Raw genomic sequence first — 19,407 nt, forward strand, 5'->3', positions numbered from 1 at the left:
ATTTTTGAAATGGTTTACACCATCACAGCCTAAAAAGTGATATAATCTCACATGCATGGTCTGATATTTACTTATATGATTGTGTCACTAAAGCTAAGGCATTATTTCTTTTTTCCTCTGAAAATTACTATTTTTGAACATAGGTAACAACTCTTGTATTAAAAATATTAAAAGATGGAAGTGATCTGGAAAAAGTCCTTCAAATTGACCTACTTCAAGACAGAGAAACCAGGGACTACTGTTTTAGTCTCTTTCTCATCCTAATTAGTGGGTCTCACACTCCAAAGTAAATACAGTAAGAAGGAACAAAGAAATGACATTGTCGTGTATATTTGAGGTTATACCTGCACACTTGGCTCCGGTTCCTGTGATCCTTGATCGCCACATGAAATCAGGCCCCTTCTTTATCATCTCTCCTTCCCCCCTTCCCTTCCTCTAATACAGCAGTGTGTCTCTTCCTCCCTGGCTGGTACTTCCAGTGATAGATAGCTTTGCGGCCAGCCTTTATAGTGCATCCTTAGGAACTCCTCTTCTGTAGGGAATAAAATCCACACTTTCAAAATGTTCGCAAGATATTCTCTTGACCTGTTTACCTTCTTTTTTTTTTTCCTTAACGTTTCTTTATTTTGAGAGGGGGAGAGGGGCAGAAAGAGAATCTCAAACAGGCTCTACACTGTCAGCACAGAGGCTGACACAGGGCTTGATCCCGTCGACCCTGAGCTCATGATCTGAGCCGCAATCAAGAGTCAGACGCTTAACCCACTGAGCCATCCAGGACCTGTTTGCCTGTCTTAAAAGCTGGGTCTCTCACTCAAGGGCATTATCCCCCAGAAACCCCTCTCCAGTGAAGACTAATTATCCTCCTGTTACTCTTAGTAATTTCACATATAAAACACATTACACTTGTGTGTACGTGCTTAATATCCACCCTGTTCAATACTGCATCTCCATTTGCTTGTACCTCTTCCAAGGTTAGTTGTCTTTACATGGTCGTGTATTTTTGTAAAAATTCCAAAGTGACATATTTTAACAGACGTTGAGTAAGAATACTGCCTCTTCCCAACTCGACTTCCCTTGGGTCACACCTCTTATGTTTAGTGGCATTGGAATGGCTGCAGATATTTTGGGGATCTGGCTAAGGGGAAGTTGCCACAAATGGCTGATGGTGACAAAGATAAAATAACTCATCAAACAGTAATATAACAAGGGCATTTTCAAGAAACTGTTAATTAATGTTGGCAATTCTCAAATATTATTTAAGTCTCTGCACAAGAAAACTTGAAATGCCCTGAAATCTTACGGCTATCAAGAATCTCAAAAGAGTCTTTCTTAATCTGATAGTTTGAATTACACGTGATATTAGTAACTAGTCATAAAGCTAAAATAAAAATTTCTAATCTACCAGTAGTCAAAAACAAACCTAAATACACATGATATTTTAGTCTGATTTCCCCAGAACTCGAGTCAGAGGGCTTCTGTGCAACTTTATAATTAGGGAATGCAAGCCCAGAGGGCAGGAATGAGGGTGACCCCCGATGCCTGGTATGGGGCTGGCTACCTCCAAGGGTGGCATGTGGCTCTATCATGGGGGCCATGGCCCCAAGAAAGTATCAACTGCACCTCCAGACCATTGTTCAGTGGGGAGAAACATGGAAATGTGTATTCACTAGTTTACTTTGTCATTGGTCAAAGGCTCACCCCTTGGGTGCTCCTCTGAGCTAACATGTGAGAGTCTGGGCATTCGCAGACTCTCAACGCAGGTGTCGACAGAGAAATGCTAGGGTAAGAAAAAGAGAAGGTGTCAGATTGCACCGCATGAAGTCAGACAGCCCCTGCCGGGCTGCGCAAGATGGGCAAGGCCAAGAACACCTGACATGATATATTATACATGATATATTAGAAATGTGTGATGTGCAAGAGGAAAGCCAAATTGATCTTTCCATTCTTTCTATAGAAAATATTACAAAAAACATTTTTAGATGAAGAAGTGTTCAAAGAATATACAGCCTGCAATTATAAGGGGAATAAGAAGTACAGAGTTATAACAGGAAGTTAATAAAAAGAGCATATTATTTTTTATGGACATTTGATCATGGAGGTTGTCAGCTTTTTATAATTTAACATGATTTCTCAGTGTAAATAAATATTCACCTTCGCAGCTAACTTTATGCTACTTCTCAGGGTTTTTTTTTTTAATTTATTTCTTTAATTTAATTCACTTTAAAAAAGTTTTTTAGGAAGACTCTCAAAATGTGTAAGATTTAGGGCTCATAAAACCTGACTGCCCAAGTGCTCATATGTGTCCTATCTTAAAACTAACAAGAAAATAAATGAACTCCACTTTCCTTGACCCCATGTCTCCATCCGGCACCAAGCCTTTTGCTCTTTTCTTCATTAATGGGGATTTTCAGGGGTTGACTCATGTTTCCCACCCCTTCTCCCTGCACTCACATCCATTCCTTAAGCTTCTTGCACTTGGTTCCTACCCCTTTTCCCCAGGACGTGCTCAGTCTAAGGTCACTAGTGGCTCTTCTGTTATCCCATTCAAAGGATATTTTTGTTCTTTCCCACGTGTACTGTTTCTGTGGAATTGCCACAGACTTTGACCCTGGCTTCCTTATGCCTTTTTTTCTAATTCTTTTCCTTTGCATTTGGCAATTCCTTCACTCCTCAAATTTTGGTGTTGACCAGGCCTTCAGGCTTCTCACGCTTACCTGCCCAGTCTCTCTGGGCCTAAACCAGGATGTTAGCTGTCTTTCAGAGGTCCCTGTCATGTCTATTCACATCCGGTCAGTCACCTTTGACCCTGTGACATGTTCTGGAAAGAAAGTGTTCTGTGCTAAAGCCATAGGCCAGGGAACTTATTTGCTTTTTAACTGTGTGTGTGTAATGCCTCTTTATATGTGGCGGAACTACATTTCCTTCCCCTGCTGCTACCACCTATATATCAGCCGTAGTTTCCTAACTGTTCCTTCCTCCAATCTTGTGCGTCTTCCATGTAATTGCTGCACTAATTTGCTTAAAAAGTGCCTGGGTGGCTCAGTTAGTCAAGTGTAAGACTTCCGCTCAGGTCATGACCTCATGGTTTGTGGGTTTGAGCCCCGTGTTAGGCTCTGTGCTGATGGCTCAGAACCTGGAGCCTGCTTCGGATTCTGTGTCTCCCTCTCTCTGCCCCTCCCCTGCTAACACTCTATCTCTTTCTCTCTCAAAAATAAATAAACATTTAAAAAATGTAAAAAACAAATCTTGTCACCTTGCTTCCATTAAAAAAAATCTAATGACTACTGTAAAATTCAGGATAATGCCCAGATTGCTTTTAGAAGTCTCTATCAAAAATGTATAAGTTGTATAGAATTATAAATTTAATGTACAAGGTGAAACAAAATTCAAAGATGTGTAAAAGGATGTGTCATCTCCTTCTTGGATTTTTACATAAAGCATTACATAAAAAATTTAAGCCTACAACTCGTTTGTCATGTCTAACAATATATGATCAACATGTCTCCATATTAGTGGATATGGATCTAATTCATTCTTTCCAAGAGCTGTGTAATATTTCATAGCACTGTTATATTAAAATTCATCTAATTGTCTCTATATTGATGACTATTCAGGTCATTTCCTTGTTTAATTACTACATAAGGTATTTTAATACAAAGGATTAGATATATATTCTGAAGTAATTATGAATTCATTTAGCAATTCCAATAAAAGTGTAATTAAAAGTGAAATGGAATTTCACTGAGCATGCATGTGTCCCATGTTCTTCTCTAAACCAGATGCTTTGGGGAAGGCAATGCAAATCCCCAATCAGCCAGGCTGAGCCATGTGTCCCCACCTAGAGCCTGGGGTCGGAGTCAACGCCCCTTTTCTTGGCCCATGTTCTGTGGGTGAAGGAGGGACTTCCTGAAGTAAATGAGCTTCCTGCTACCGATGGAAGGGAAAATGGAGATGGGTGGCTAAAAACAGCACATGTTGTACCACGGAAGCTAATGACCTATTGAACCAGGGTGCAGGTGATGACATTATCCCCATGCTGTAGACAGGGATTTCGTCCTATGGGAGTAAAGGAGGAACAAAAATACTGAGGCTTCGCAGTGTTCCGTATGTATCTCCTTATCAGTGAAGTCTGGCTGGGGACAAATTCAACGGGCTTGAAGCTGTGCTAGTGGCTTTGGTCAGCTTGGAGCCCTTGTCCATTCATTTGCTCTACAAATAAAGGTTATGTGCCCTATCTAAAACTGAGAAGTGCATATTCTCCGCAGTATGTAGGAGTCATAGAAACTAAACGACTTAGATTTTGAAGGACCCAGAGGTTTTCCCCACTAGAATCCATGGACGGAGTGAGGGCATGTCTAGGTGTTGCTTCTCCTGAGGGCCTAAATGTTGGTGGTGTGTGTGACCTATGAAATTCCCTTCGCTCAGCCCGCCAGTAACCTGCCAGGGAACAGTCCACACTGTGTGTGAGTTCTGACTTTGCGTGTGTGTGTGTGTGTGTGTGTGTGTGTGTATGGTCACATATTTTAAATTAGTTTTCATTATTCGATTTATAAATGTGCCAATTCTGCTTTTACTCCTGGGGCAAATGTATTTGAAGAGGAAATACAATGTGTAGCTCATAGGGCATTTGTAGTGACAATATTCTTATCTTCCCACTGCCCCAATGTTTTGATTTCAGATATTTCAACCACCTTCTCCGAATCAGAGAAAATGTGAGATTATTTTAAATATAGAGAAAGAGGAAAGGAGAAGTTCGGGAGGAAAGAAAGGAGAGGAGGAAGGGACAGCAAGGGAGGAAGGTGGGGAGAACAGAACTGCACACCGCCTTATTTCACCCGGCAGTGGTTTCTCCTTTTCAACTGTTAACCTGTAAAAGTAACCTGGGTTCACCTTGCCTTCCATTTCCTTTATTCGTACAAGCTGCCCTTTCATTTTCATTAACAAGGCTCCTCATAAGAACCTTAAGTCAGTGATTAAGGAACCCAGCACAGGATTGAATCTTTCATTTCCTTTCTTTAAGCCTTATTGTTAGTACTTTCTCTAAATTCTGAACACTTTCTCTTTCTCTCATGGAACTATTGATACTTAGCCCTTACTCTTTGGAATGAGAACTTTAAGTGCTTCTATCTTTAGCCATTCTGGGCTCAGAATAAGTTCTGAAATGAACCAAAAAATACTTCTGATGCTCAATATTCATGACATCACTCTGCCACCTCCACTCCCAAACCCTAGGTATTTATAAGAAATAATTAAGTTTTGGGGCAGCTGGGTGGTTTAGTTGGTTAAGCGTCCTACTTTGGCTTAGGTCATGATCTCGCGGTTCTTGGGTTCGAGCCCCGCGTCGGGCTCTGTGCTGACTGCCAGCTCAGAGCCTGGAGCCTGTTTCAGTCTGTGACTCCCTCTCTCTCTGACCCTCCCCTGCTCACGCTGTCTCTCTCTCTCTCTCTCTCCTAGAAAAAAAAAAAAGAAATAATTAAGTTTTTGTTATTACCTTTTGCTCCTATGAAGTATCTTTACTGAGGGGGTGGTTCTTGGATAATGCTACAATTTATTAAGTGGTGTGACTTATTAGGATAAGAAGCTCAGCTTCGGTTTTAAAATAAATGTCTCAACTTCTAGAGTTCCTCCTTCAGCCATACCCGAATGCCGTAATTCTTCTGTGGACCCAGCACTGAGAACTGAAAAGTAATGTTTGTTTTCTCCGTGGCAACTTAAATTGAATACAGTGCTTTAACATAATTTTGAAGCAGGAATATTTTCGAGCCTGACCAAACTAAAAGCTTCCCATTTTTGCAGAAGATAAGGAAAGCTTTCTATGCTTTTCTGCGGGGCAGTTCCTCAGACACAGGTCACAAATAAGGTGGGCTGATCATCCAGCAGGGGAAACCTTTTTCTTTCTTTCTTTTTTTTTTAATTAAAAAAATTTTTTTANGACACCTTTTTCTAATTTGCATATAGTGCTGAGTGATCTGGCAGCAGCCTCAGTGAGCTAGCTAGCTGCAGGCTGGGGGCAGAGGCCAGGAGCTTCTAAGGCTTTGCATGAGCCCATCCACCTGGGCTCACCCTTCTTGACAGTTTTGCAAATATTTTCTTTCTGATATACTGGAAATTGGAAAGATTAATGAGATAATTAAATTGTATTTGTATAAAAACCCAATTCACAGAGTTTTAAAGCTAAAACAAACTTTTCTTTAAAAAAAAAAAAAGGTTTAAAACCACAGTTGGAAGGGGAGTAAAACCTTTGGTTCTGAGTCCTAGCTGCCTGACCTCGACTAAACAGGTGAGGTCACTGAGTCAACAAAACATAAAGTCTCCAGCAGAGTGGCTGTCCACATGTGACCCAGCACCCAATCCCCAACTTCCAACACGTTATTTAATTTCTAGACAGGATCTTTTGCAGTGCCAGGTTTCTTTGAGTTTCTGAATAATTGCTATCAGGTAAATCCAGATAAGACTGGGCTGAAATGGAAATAAAAATCTGTATCTTAAAGTATAAAACATCATCTTCTCTGTGATAAACAGTTCTCTTTCTCACCAGTAGTGACTGAGTGGCTTTCTAGGCCTCTCGGCCGAGAAGCTGTAGTAGGAGCGTAGTAGGAGCGGTGGTAGAGACAGAGTTACTGATGGCTTTTGTTCTTCGTCTCCCTCAGGGGTCAGGGGCTGTGTTTAGGGAAGCTGGTCTGACACAAGACAGCCTGCCTGGGTTGGAGGGGCAAGGGGACTAGTCAGCAATGCTTGACTTTGTGCTCAGGAGCCCTTGAAATTTTGGTACTGTTCACGAGCCCTGAAAGTACTGATGCTATTGATGTGGGAATATGGAGTCTATTCTATCCCTGTACTGAATAGCCATCACTACACCTACAGAAGCTATTTTCTTAAAAACTGCATCTTTCAAAGGCTTCAGGAAGTGACCATTCTTTCATGGTTATAGCAGAGTTGCATAACCAATGTATGATTTTTTTGATCTTTAAAAATAATCAGCCCTCTAAAGACCTTAAGGTTTTGGCTCCCTCCTCCAATCTCTCTCTCTCCCTCTTCTCTCTCTCTCCCTTTCCCCTTTGCTCTCTGTTTCCTTCATATCCCCTTTGGGCACCCTGTGGCCTCAAATGTACTTTGTTTTTATTTCTTGTTCCTTCTTTTTGTTGTCTTCTTCTCCTCTAATCTCAACTAGATTGGTAATACAAACACTTATTAGCATGTGCAGTATTTCCTCCCCAAATAGTAGAGTTAGAGAGTTGTAATTCTGCTCATAATTTAGCGAATACCCTGTTTTAGAAACATGGAAAGAGTGTAGGTAATTCGGCTAATTTGTAAGTGACTTCAAGCCAGTGAATATGTTCATGTTTTTTGGAGTATTTAGCATATTTTAGCTGGGTGAGTGTGTGTGTATCGGAATATGTATGTGGCTTATTTTGTGAACCCAGAATAATAAATGAATCAGAATAAGGAAACTTTATCCAGCCACCCGTGCTTTTGGAGATGTGTGTGGGTGGATGGCTTGGGTTTTATGGTTCTTATTTGTGGAAGGAGTATTTGAAGTTTTAAAGCTCTGTTTATCTATATTCATCCATTCCTCTTTTATTTGGGCCATCGTTCATTGCTGTCTTAGCAGAGAAGCAGGTTCCAGATGAGGGTGAAAGACACTGTTGCTTAAAGGAAAAGCTCAGTATCAGTATCAGATGGAATGAAGGACATGACTACAGGATTTCTGGTCTTTCAGGTTGTTTTTGTAGAATCTACTGAAGTGATATTTTGCATTTACAGGTTTTGAGATCTCTTAAAGATTTGAGTTTAACATGTTTTACATGATTATTCCCATTTTAATTTGGTAAGAATATAAGATCCAAAAAAATTCTGTTTTTGAACTGATTTGGCTATACATAGGTTTTAACTGTAGGGATAAAGAAAGACAGAGAGAGAGGGAGAGGAAAAGAGAGGGAGGGAAGGAGAGAGAGAGAGAGAAAGGTATTATTGCAATAAAATAAACAGATAAAGAGGTAGCTACTTACGAGACAAGAGGCAGGACCCCACTGCTTCTAGCTCAGTCTGTACATTTGTTGTTGTAGGTAGAATAAAAATGTGGTCAAATAGGTCCTCTCCTATCAAATTTAGCATGCATATAATTCATCCAAGAGGCGCTTGTTAAAGATGCTGCATGCAATTTCCCTTTGCCCCCATCATTGATTTAGTAGATCTGGGTGATTTTCTGAAATGTGGTCTACATTTTTTTCTTACCTGGAAACACTTAGCATTCTGTCTCTTGGGTAACTTTTTTTCAGGTAACTCATTTGAAAATGAATGAGAAAAGTTATTTTCTAGCTTTCCTCAGTGGCTGATGTAATGTACACTTTTTACAAAGTTGCCTGAGCTATACATGCCGGGAGGGGCTTCCAGGGGGCTGGGGGATACTTAACACCATCTTTCCCAATAACCAGAGTGCTGCCTCTCATCCTGTCTGTATGACATTCTAGAACAGCCTCTGCCACTGACCCTTCTGTAATCATTATTTATTTTCATCAGACATTTAAGAAGACATTGTAAGTAAATAGCAATCCAGATGAGTGTTTAAAACTAAATAAGAGACTGGTCATTGGTAAACTTTTATGTATTTTAACTGAAGCTAAAATGTCTTGTAGTGTTTGAAAAAGTATTTGATGTGTAACTAAATTTTTAAAGAAATTTTTTAATGTTTTATTTATTTTTGAGAGAGAGAGAGAGAGAGAAACAGCTTGCAGGGGAGGGTCAGAGAGAGAGGGAGACACAGAATCTGAAGCAGGCTCCAGGCTCTGAGCTGGCTGTCAGCACAGAGTCCAACGCGGGGCTCGAACCCACGAACCATGAGATCATGACCTGAGCCGAAGTCAGATGCCCAACCGACTGAGTCACCCAGGCGCCCCATATTTGATGTGTAACTAGAGTTTATTTGTTTAAAAAGAAATTAAACCTAATGATCTTGGAACTATATTGTTGGGCTCCATAGTGTGAATAATGAATTAACTTTATATTCAGGTAATCCAGTTTCTAACTCCACTCCCTTCCTCAAGTCTCTTTGTACCCTATTTATAAAGTGCATTATGCTTAATCAAATGCCTATCAGTAAGTTGTGTAGACTTGAACGGATATGCAGAATCTTGCTTAACTAATCATTTAATGCCAAGGACCAGCCACAAGCATGATCAATTTAATGAGTTCATACTCACATATATTTTGGTCACATTTAAACCACTTGTGGTCATTTAGACATGTCTAAGAAAATTTTCTATGTGTATGTAACATAAAATCTGCGTAGGGAGTAGTGTCTATGAGGAATAAAAATGAACAGCTATGAGTTACTTCTCACTGTCTGAATAAAAAAAGTTGATTGCTTTCACTCTAAGAAACTATGTCTGAAATAGGCTGGGGTCCAGGATGGGGAGAGCGCAGGCTCACACACTGCCCTGCCACTGTGATACATGATGTGAGGCCAGCCAGGAAGCCGCCAGCCAGGCCACCTTGAGTGTGTGTCCTTCTTGTCTCAGCCTAATGAGCTTTGCATCTGTCAGTGGTAACATTGCTAGTCCTACTTATCCCGCAGATGCTCTTGTGCCAGTAAAATAATGCCAAAAAGTGTAGAAATGCTTCTTGAAGTGTGTGTGAAGATATTTTGCTTGTGATGTTATTGCTTTTACCAGGAAGGCTCTCTGAACCAAAGTTTTCTTGTAGACATCTCTGTAATCAAGGGGAAAAGGTAGTGGTCCAAAACTAATAGTTTTTGAAAATGAAATTTAAATATAAACTAAATAAGGGAGTTTTTCTGTAGTTTAGGATTGTAATGTAGTCTCTCACTGAGCAAGTAGAATAATGAAGTCATAGTTCCTTTTGTCATTAAACAAACCATTATCCCTTGTACTTTGTAGCGGACTATATCTTGAGGTTATAAGATGATCCTAACTACCTGGGTCTGCTTGACAGGGTTGGCCTTTGCTATTCTCTCATCTGTGCACCCCGTGTTCGGTTTATATGGGTCTCTGTTCCCTGCCATCATTTACGCCATATTTGGAATGGGACGTCATGTTGCCACAGGTAATAATTTCTGTCTGTTTATGCTTCTCATGTTACTAATGAAAGCGACCCAGGAGTGCTCATTAGTTACTGATTACATTTCCAAAGCAATTCTGACTTAACTTCTGAAGACTTCAGCAAATATTGGGACATTTATCTCTCTGTGCCTCGTCTACTCAACACATATTGTGATTTATTGCTATATTATTATGTAATCAAGCTTATGTTAAAGCTTATGACCTCTTATGTTTAAGAGGTCATAAGAGGTAAAAAGGTCATAAGAGAAAGCCATATATTCTGAATTTACAGTGAATTAAGAGAAATTATGCACTTTGAAGGAAAGAAAAGACTATATAGAATTTGGTTACTCAAATATTGAAAATTTTTTTTATATAATAGATATTTGCACTAAAGGATCTTTTAGGTTTCTTCTAAGCTAGGTTCTATAATGCCCTTTAATAAGCATATTTCTTGCCTTGTCTACCTCTGCATTACTAAATAAAATGTGAACTATCACAAATAGTCATAAAAAGTTAAGCTGGTTAAAAACCTGGATTTTAGAGTTAGATGGTCTTGGGTGTATGTCTCATTTGTTGTTGGCTATCTGCATGACCTTGGACAACATTTTAAAGGTCTATTTGCTGCTTTCTGGATAGTGAAATAAAAAAAATTCATACGATTGTAGTGAGAGCTGGATGAGATAGTTGATGTATAGTATCTAAATTAGTACCTGCTATATAAGATATAATAAGTTGTTATTATTATTACAAAAATGACACCTTAATCTTAAATATTAAATTAATAATAATAAAATACTTTTAATTAGAAATATCCATAGAAGCATTTCTACTTATTTTGTGCACTTAAGATCTCAGCCTCTATGTATGTGTCTATTTCTTCAGTGGTCAGTTTGTGTTATTGATTGTGTTGATTTCTTATTTCTGATGTAACAAATTACCATAAGCTCTGTGGCTTGAAACAAGATAAATTTATTATCTTACAGTTTTAGAGTCAAAAGTGTGAAATGAGTTGTACTGGTTTAAAATTGAAGTGAAAGAGCTCAGATTTAGCCACTAGGAGCCTACTGAGCCTACTGAGGTTTTCATATTTATCATCTCATTTACATTTTCCCCAAACCCTGAAAGGTAGGTATTATTACCCCCAGTTTATGGGTGAGGTAATGCAGACTCAGAGTAATGTGCTTTAAGTCTCATTATTGATAAATAGAGGACTTACATTCAAGTCTAGGCCACCATATTAATCCCTGCCCTGAGAACATTCTGTATGCTGCTGGGAAAATGTATGGTCTGGGAGGCAAGAGCAAGTAGATGGGTGTGGCTGTGTGTTGAAGGAAAATGTATATATGTAGGAAAGTTTATTCTGTGAAGAGAAGGGTGGATGAGCTGGGATGCTGAGAAAAGTGTTTCTGATAGAGCTATTTGGTTTTACACCATAGATTCAGCTTTAATGGTGGAATCCAACCATTGTTATTGAGTCCGTTACTAACAGAAGATTCCCCCACACCCACCATCACCCCCTTTTAGGCACCTTCGCCTTGACATCCTTGATATCAGCCAATGCAGTGGAACGGCTTGTCCCTCTGAGCAGCCAGAACCTCACCACACAGAGTAACACGAGCATAGTAGGTTTATCTGACTTTGAGATGCAAAGGATTGGTGTTGCTGCAGCCGTTTCCTTCTTGGGAGGTGTGATTCAGGTAAGTGGTACTGAGACTTGGCGATGAAGAAAGGGAGGCAATGGAAGGAAAGGAGGTTGGCGCTTTATTTTTATTCATGTTCATGTCTTTATCTCTCTAGATGAATGAAGCCCAGGTGTGTTTTATCTTTATGAAAATATTGTCTACTATATATAGAGTAGTTACTCTCTAAGTCCTAGTTAACTAAATGAATCAGAACCAAGAAATTGAAGTTACGGGGAAATGATTTTTGACTTTTCAAAAACAAGCTTTCTAAAGAATGTTTTACAGAATGGAATGGGCTTCCTTATAAAGCAGTGAGGCAATCCTTGTGTTCATACAGTGACTGGATCATCACTGGAGGTTAAGGTAGGAGAAGTTCCTGCAGTGGGAAGACAAATGACTAGATTTTTAGGGGCTGTCCCAATTTTCAGAGTTTATGATGTTACTGCCTATAACAGTAACAAGTAGTGTTTCACTTGTGCTATAGTCTGGCTGGTACTGACTACTAGACATGGAATTGGTCTGATAGCCATTTTGGCTTATTCCTCTGCTTTCTATTGAGTTACATGTACCTAAACTTCCTGGATGGTTGTTTTCTGGGTGGGCAGAGGCTCACTGTTACAGTGAATATTGTTTGCAAGGTCAAAGATGGTGTAAAGGTCAAGAAAAGAAAAAAAGACAGTTGATGATTGCCTGGAATTGGAGGGTTAGAGGAAAAGATGTGATCTAGAGGGAAGGAAACAAATTCATAGAGTTATGTTGCCTTCTAGCTCTGTAAAAAGCACGGGAGAATTGAGGATGTAAGACCAATACTAACTCAACTCTTCCTAGTTCTTTAGGGAATAGACCATCTGAATGGCAGTTTTGCCTAGGAAACTACCAGATTAGAAGGCCAATAGGTGTTTTCTATGGCCATAGCTGTGTTTTCATGAAATGCAAACTGGTTGTCTGAGTATCCTGTGAACTTCATTATATTTTTTAAAAGATGGGTGATGTCCATGTATTCTGACACTTGGACAGCCACTTCTTCCTTGATGGGCCACTGTGAGACCTTCTAATGGACTCATCATCTGTGTCCACCTCAGAAGTAATGAGCCATGTGAACTAGTGATTCAGAAATAGATATGTTGCCATAGATGTGGTATAGGTCTTCCTTGATTTCTGTTCATTTAAAATAAAATAAAAATCTCTGTATTAACACAGCAAAAATAATACCACTATTCCTTCTGGTCCCATTATTTTCCATTCATGTCTCTCTTTGAATTTATGATTTTTACTAGGTTTGGACTTTCTCTTATTCTATAAAGCATGGAACAAGTAGTTTTAGGTGTATATTATTAACATTTTTTGAAATGAGAGTCAATAATTAACAATAAAACCCAGTGACCTTCTGCTTAGTCTCATTTGAACCATTTTCCATAGTTTAAAACGGTCACCAGGTATTTTGTTATTATCTAGCATATTTGGGTTAAGAATTCGAATGATAATAAAATACAAAAGTAAAAGCCAGGATTCAAACAACATAAGAAATAAATGTTTCATTTCTCGGAAAGAAACTCCCTAGAATCACAAGAGTAAAACAGGATATTATTAAAGATAATAAAAATAATTTGGTTTTCATGGACTTTTATTACATGTAAAATCTGGTCCAGAGAGTCGCATGTTTTGTCTTATAACTTCATCAAACATCTGCTTTCCTTTGTCTTTAGCTCTGATCCTGGATATGTGACCCACGTTTTAGCCAATTTTTGAACAGATGGCTGGACTTTATTTGACCTCCAAACTCATCCATCCATTGTCAACCAGAACCCTGGGTTGGGTCTGCTGGATCCAGCTTTTTGGTCATTTTCCCTTTCCTCCTTCAGACTTGAAATCTATGGAATACGTGGGCAGAACCAAGGTGTCCAGCTTCTACAAACACAGATGGTGTTTGTTTCCCTTGTCTTATTTGTTTTTAATTCCAGCTGATGGAACGATTTAGGTTAATAAAATTATATTGTTAGGGTGTCTGAAACCGTCACTTCTGATCAGGTTCACAGATTGTGTATCAGTTGGAAGTGCTCTCAGCTATAAGTAAGGGATGACCCTACGACCAGAGCTTACACTATGTAGACATTTATTGCATTTTGTGTTACAAGAGGCCATGGAAGCAGGTTCTTCAATGTCTGGCAGCCCATTCAGTTGATGAACAGGTTTGTTTGTTTTTTAATTAGATAGTAAGGTGTCTGTGACTTGGTGCTTTTCCTTTTTTTTCTCCTGGTAGTTCACCAATAACTTCCCCCTCTAAATTGTTGCTTTTATTTATTTTACTTCACTTCATTACTTCACTTCACCATTCAACTGTTTCTCCATTTCTTTACTTGACTTACATTCCCTAACTTTGTTTTAGTGATTCTAATATGTCTTTCTCTTTAATTTAACATGTCTTATGTTAGTTTTAGGAGAAACTATGGCATAAATTAAAGGAATTAGAATTAAGATGTATGTTTATAGCAAACTGTTTTCATAACATAAAATTTCAGGTTTTAGTTTGGGAATTGCTCTTTTTTGCCTTTCCTCAAACTTTCTGTACACCCATAATGTTTTGGTTTGCTTTCTATACTAGATGTTAGTTAGAAAATAGTGCATTAGACAATGAACCATTAGTTCAGAATCTGAAAACCAAGAAATAGCAGACACCATGCCAGGTAATAATTTTGTGATTTTAAGAGCACTGAGTCTGACATTTGGTGACTTTAGTTATAACAAGAAGAGACAATGGAAAAAGGTATATTCAGAGAATTATCATTCTCTCCAACTTACCCCCAGGCTCCCTCTCCTTTCTACTCTAACCTATCTCCACTGGGTGACCTAGCTCAGTCATTTCTGGTTTATACTTTACAAAATAAATATTTTCTTATTTACCCTTCTTTCTTACATGAAGAAATACTTTTGTATTTGACTTTTTTTGCTTAACAGTAACATATCCTGGAAATCATTCCATGTCAGCTCCTAGAAATGCCCCTCATGCTTTAGTATTGCTGTGTAGTGCTCAAGTGTATGGATATGCTTTTGTTTATTCAACACATCCTCCTGTCTCTAGGCAGTTAAGTTGATTCCAGTATTTTGCAATTGTGAGCAATGATACTGTGAATGTGCATATGTATTTTCATATTGGTGGTGGTGTCTATCTAAGGTGAATTCCTAGAATGGGATTCCTGGATCGAAAGGTCAATGTAGTTTTGTTAAATGTTTTCAATTCCCTTCCAAAAGGGTTGTAGCCATTTGCGTTCCCACAGAAATACATGAGGGCACCCTCAGCCTCACCAATGGAATGTGTTGTCAGACTTAATTTTTTTAAATGTTTATTTTATTTATTTATTTTGAGAATTAGAGAGTAAATACGCATCTGCGTGCAGACACACATACACACACACACACACACACACACTCACAACTATGTATGAATGGGAGAGGGACAGAGAGAGAATGGGAGAATCCCAAGCAGGCCCTGTACTGTCAGCCTGGAGCCCGCAGGGGTTGATCTCATTAAGCATGAGATCAAGACCTGGGCAGAAATCAGGAGTTCTACACTTAACTGACTGAGTCACCCAGACACCCCCAGACTTTTAAATTTTAATCAGATAAGTGAGAAATCTTATTCAAAGGTAATTTGCATTTCTTAAATTATGAGTAATGTCAAATTATAACATCTTTGTATATATTTTATACTATTTTGCAACAGTTTGTGGATTATGTGTCCATATATTTTTCTAATTTTTCTATTAGAGTTTTGTTCCCTTTTCCCTTACATTTTAAGAGTTCTTTAATTATTATGGATATTAGCCCTCTACTGTGATATATGCTGCAAGTGTTTTAGTTTAATTTGGCAAGCAATTTATTTTACCATGCAATTAAAGAAATTTATGCAGATTTATCAATCATATTTTTAATTATCCCTGGATTTTATCAATATTAGAGAGCTTTCCCATGGGGCGCCTGGGTGGCTCAGACAGTTAAGTGTCTGACTCTTAGTTTCAGCTCAGGTCATGATTCACAGTTTTGTGAGTTTGAGCTGTATGCTGGCAGCATGGAGCCTGCATGGAGCCTCTCTCTCTCCCTCTCTTTCTGCCCCTCCTTCACTTGCACTGTCTCTCTCTCTCTCAAAATAAATAATAAACTTTATTAAAAAAAGAAAGCTTTCCCTTTACACTAAGTTTATAGAAGAATTCAGCATATTCTTAAAATTTTAACTTATTCAATTCTTTTCTTTTTTTAAAATCTTTTTAATGTTTATTTATTTGAGAGAGAGAGAGAGAGAGAGAGCGCGCAAGCAGGAGAGGGACAGAGAGGGAGACACAGAATCCAAAGTAGGCTCCAGGCTCTGAGCTGTCATCACAGAGCCTGAAGCAGGGCCAGAACTCATGACCTGAGCCAAAGTTAGACACTTAACCAACTGAGCCACCCAGGCACCCTTAAATTACTTTCTATTTGATTTTTTTCTTACATTTACTTTCCTGATCAGTGTGGAATTTGTTCTTGTGTGTGCTGGGAGATATGGATCTAATTGCATTCTTTTTCCAAATGGCTGCCCAGTTGGGCGAGTGACATTTATTAACACACTCGCCTATGCTTCCACAGTTTGTAACACCACCTCTACCATTTCCATACTTACTTAGAACTACTCTCTCCTGTCATGTTGGTGTGTATATATATTTGTGTGGCAGTAGCACCCTGTTTTAGTTATGAGGACTTGTAGTTTGGTTTGATCTGGTAGGATTAGTCCACCTTTGTAATTTTATCTTAGTATGTTTCTGGCTATTTGTGCAAGTTTGTTCTTTCTTCTGAACTTTAGCATCAACTCGTCTAGATCCATTTAAAAACCTTGTCATTATTTTTATTAGGATTGTGTTAAATTGACATCTTTATGATGTTGAATTATCCTATCCAAGAGCAAGTTGCCTTTCTTTTTGTTCCAGTCTAATTTTGTTAGACTTTTTAGTCTTTCAGGAGTGTTTCTTCTTACAAGTTTTGTACAGTTATTTCTAAGTATTTATTCTCAACTATTTAATCATCTTTGTTGCTATTATTCTTGGGAATTTCTCTACCATTATGTCCTCTACCTAGTTATTGTTTCTGTCTATAGAAGCTATTGATATTTTTCCATTAATTTCTTTATTTAACAAATGTATCTGTTAAGATGCTTTTAGCTGTAGAAAATATCATATACACATAAAAGTGGCTTAAAAGATGGAGTTTAGTGTTTCACATAACAAGAATTCTTGGTAGTAGCAGAATTCCTGGTTGGTTAATTCAGTACCTATATTTTCATCAATAGCCCATGTTTTTTATATCTTCCTGCTATACCATCCTTGGCTGGTTACTTTTCTTCCTAGGTGACCCTTTGCCCCATGACTGCACGATTCAAGATGTTGCCATTGTGCCAGGCACATGTCCTCACATAATCACAGCAAGACTCAGAAAATTGGCAGTTTCCCTTGTACATTTATTTGTCAGGAAGGAGAACTTTCACTAGAAAATCCCTATTGGACTTCTCATGCTTAAAAGTATCACATGCCAGGGGCGCCTGGGTGGCTTAGTCGGTTAAGCATCCGACTTTCGCTTAGGTCATGATCTCGCGGTTCGTGGGTTCGAGCCCCGCGTCGGGCTCTGTGCTGACTGCCAGCTCAGAGCCTGGAGCCTGTTTCAGAGTCTGTGACTCCCTCTCTCTCTGACCCTCCCCTGCTCACGCTGTCTCTCTCTCTCCTAGAAATAAATAAAACATTAAAAAAAAAAAAGGTATCACATGCCCATTCTTAAATTAATTGCCACTGTGGTGGGGGTAATACCACCATGATTGTCTTCGACTAATTAAAATTCACCGCTGGGGCATGGAAAGGAATTCCTTCCTTGAATACCTCACAGAAAGAAAAGTAAACAAAACTGGAATTCTGCTAATGATAAAGAACGTGATAATTGCTAGAAAGATTAAAATCAGTGGTAGCCACAAAAACAAAAACAAAAACAAAAAACAACCTTATTGGATCTCTACTCTAGCCAGATATCCCTTAGACATAGGGAATACAGGAGGGAGAGAATGGGCTCAGGTCACTCTTCATATAAGATACAGTCTAGTGGGGAGAGGGGTAACTGGACATGTCATGATTAGGAAACTGTAATTATTCTTGGATGAAGAAAGTGAATAGGCAAGTCCTAGTCTTGTGTACATGTACATATGGAGTGCTTGAGTCTATTAATTATATATCCTCATGTCTTATTGAGTTGTTGGGGTTTTTTCTGTTTTGGTTTTGTTTGTTTGATTGTTTATGACTATTTAAATGAGTTTTAGAGGCTCCTGGGTGGCTCAGTCAGTTAAGTGTCTGACTCTTGATTTCAGCTCAGGTCACAATCTCACGGTTCGTGAGTTCGAGCCTCACATAGGGCTCTTAGCTGACAGTGTGGAAACTGCTTGAGATTCTCTCTCTCTCTCTCTCTCTCTCTCACTTACTTTCTCTCTTTCTCTCCATCTCTCTCTCTGCCCCTCCTCTTCTCTCTCTCTCTGTCTCTCAAAAACTAACTGTAAAAAAGTTTAAATGAGCTTATGATTCATTGATTTTCTAGTATTTTATAGAGATATTTTTACTTTTTTTTTACAAAATAATATGACTTGTGATTTATCTTATTCAATCACAGTAGATGATACCTGCTATAATGGAAACTGAGATTTTTTGCCTTTTCTTGAACTTACTCAAAATGTCATTAACATCTCTATGAAGATACTTGGCCTTGGGAATAGAGTGTATATATTTTGTCATGTTAAGAAATCATTTATTGCTTTATTTTTGTATTTTTAATAGAAATTAGGAAAAATATTGAATATTGCTGCAGGCTTTTTCAGCATCTATAGAGATAATCATATTATTTTTCCTCTGAAGTCTATTGTGTTATATTATATTAATGGATCTCCTAGTGTTGAAGTAACATTAGTAACTCCCACTTGATCATGGTGTATTTTATTCTTAACGTGGTTTTGGATTCTATTGATCAATATTTTATCTAGTCCGTTTTCACCCTTTTTCTTCAGTGATAGTCGACTATAGTTTTCTTTTTTGTGCTGTCTTTATCAGATCTAGTTATATATATTTTATATTCTTCCTATTTTTTCCAGTGTTCTTAAGTACTTCTAATGAGACTAGTTTTAGAAGGTTTGTAGAAGACGCCTTTAAAAAGTCCTCCATTGAAATAATCTGTTCCCTGGTGCTGTTTTTGGGGGTAATTTCTTGATAACGTTCTCTGTTTATTCTATAAAATAGGTCGGTCGCAGAACTCTGTCTCCAGTATGGTCAAACTTGGTAATCTGTATTTCCCTAGAAAATTATTCTTTTTATCTAGATTTTCAAATTTGTACATAGGTCTCTGATATCTTCTGCTTTTTAAACAGTTTCTTGGTTTTATGTTTTCTGCTTTGACATTTTCTCAGTTTATATTTGTGCTTTTATCTTTTTTCTCAATCAAATTAGCTAGTGGTTTATCTATTTTCATTATTTTTTAAAAGAGTAGGATTTTGAAATAGTATGTCTACTTTTTTCCATTGCTACCTCTGCCTTTATCTTTTTTTTTTTAATGTTTTATTTATTTCTAGGAGAGAGAGAGACAGCGTGAGCAGGGGAGGGTCAGTGAGAGAGGGA

General features: G+C 38.3%; 1 protein-coding gene across 1 annotated transcript in view; it reads left to right on the top strand.

Annotated features, from left to right (window-relative positions):
* SLC26A7 (solute carrier family 26 member 7) overlaps window positions 1–19,407 on the top strand; it is a 116,109-nt gene that overhangs the window by 17,002 nt on the left and 79,700 nt on the right. Inside the window, exons 2-3 of the mRNA XM_077771276.1 lie at window positions 9,952–10,062; window positions 11,586–11,758. Coding sequence (XP_077627402.1) covers window positions 9,952–10,062; window positions 11,586–11,758 — 284 coding nt within the window. The remainder of the gene's footprint in view (window positions 1–9,951; window positions 10,063–11,585; window positions 11,759–19,407) is intronic.

This window comes from Crocuta crocuta, unplaced genomic scaffold (genome assembly GCF_008692635.1).
Source record: "Crocuta crocuta isolate KB4526 unplaced genomic scaffold, BGI_CrCroc_1.0 scaffold235, whole genome shotgun sequence".
NCBI lineage: Eukaryota > Metazoa > Chordata > Mammalia > Carnivora > Hyaenidae > Crocuta > Crocuta crocuta.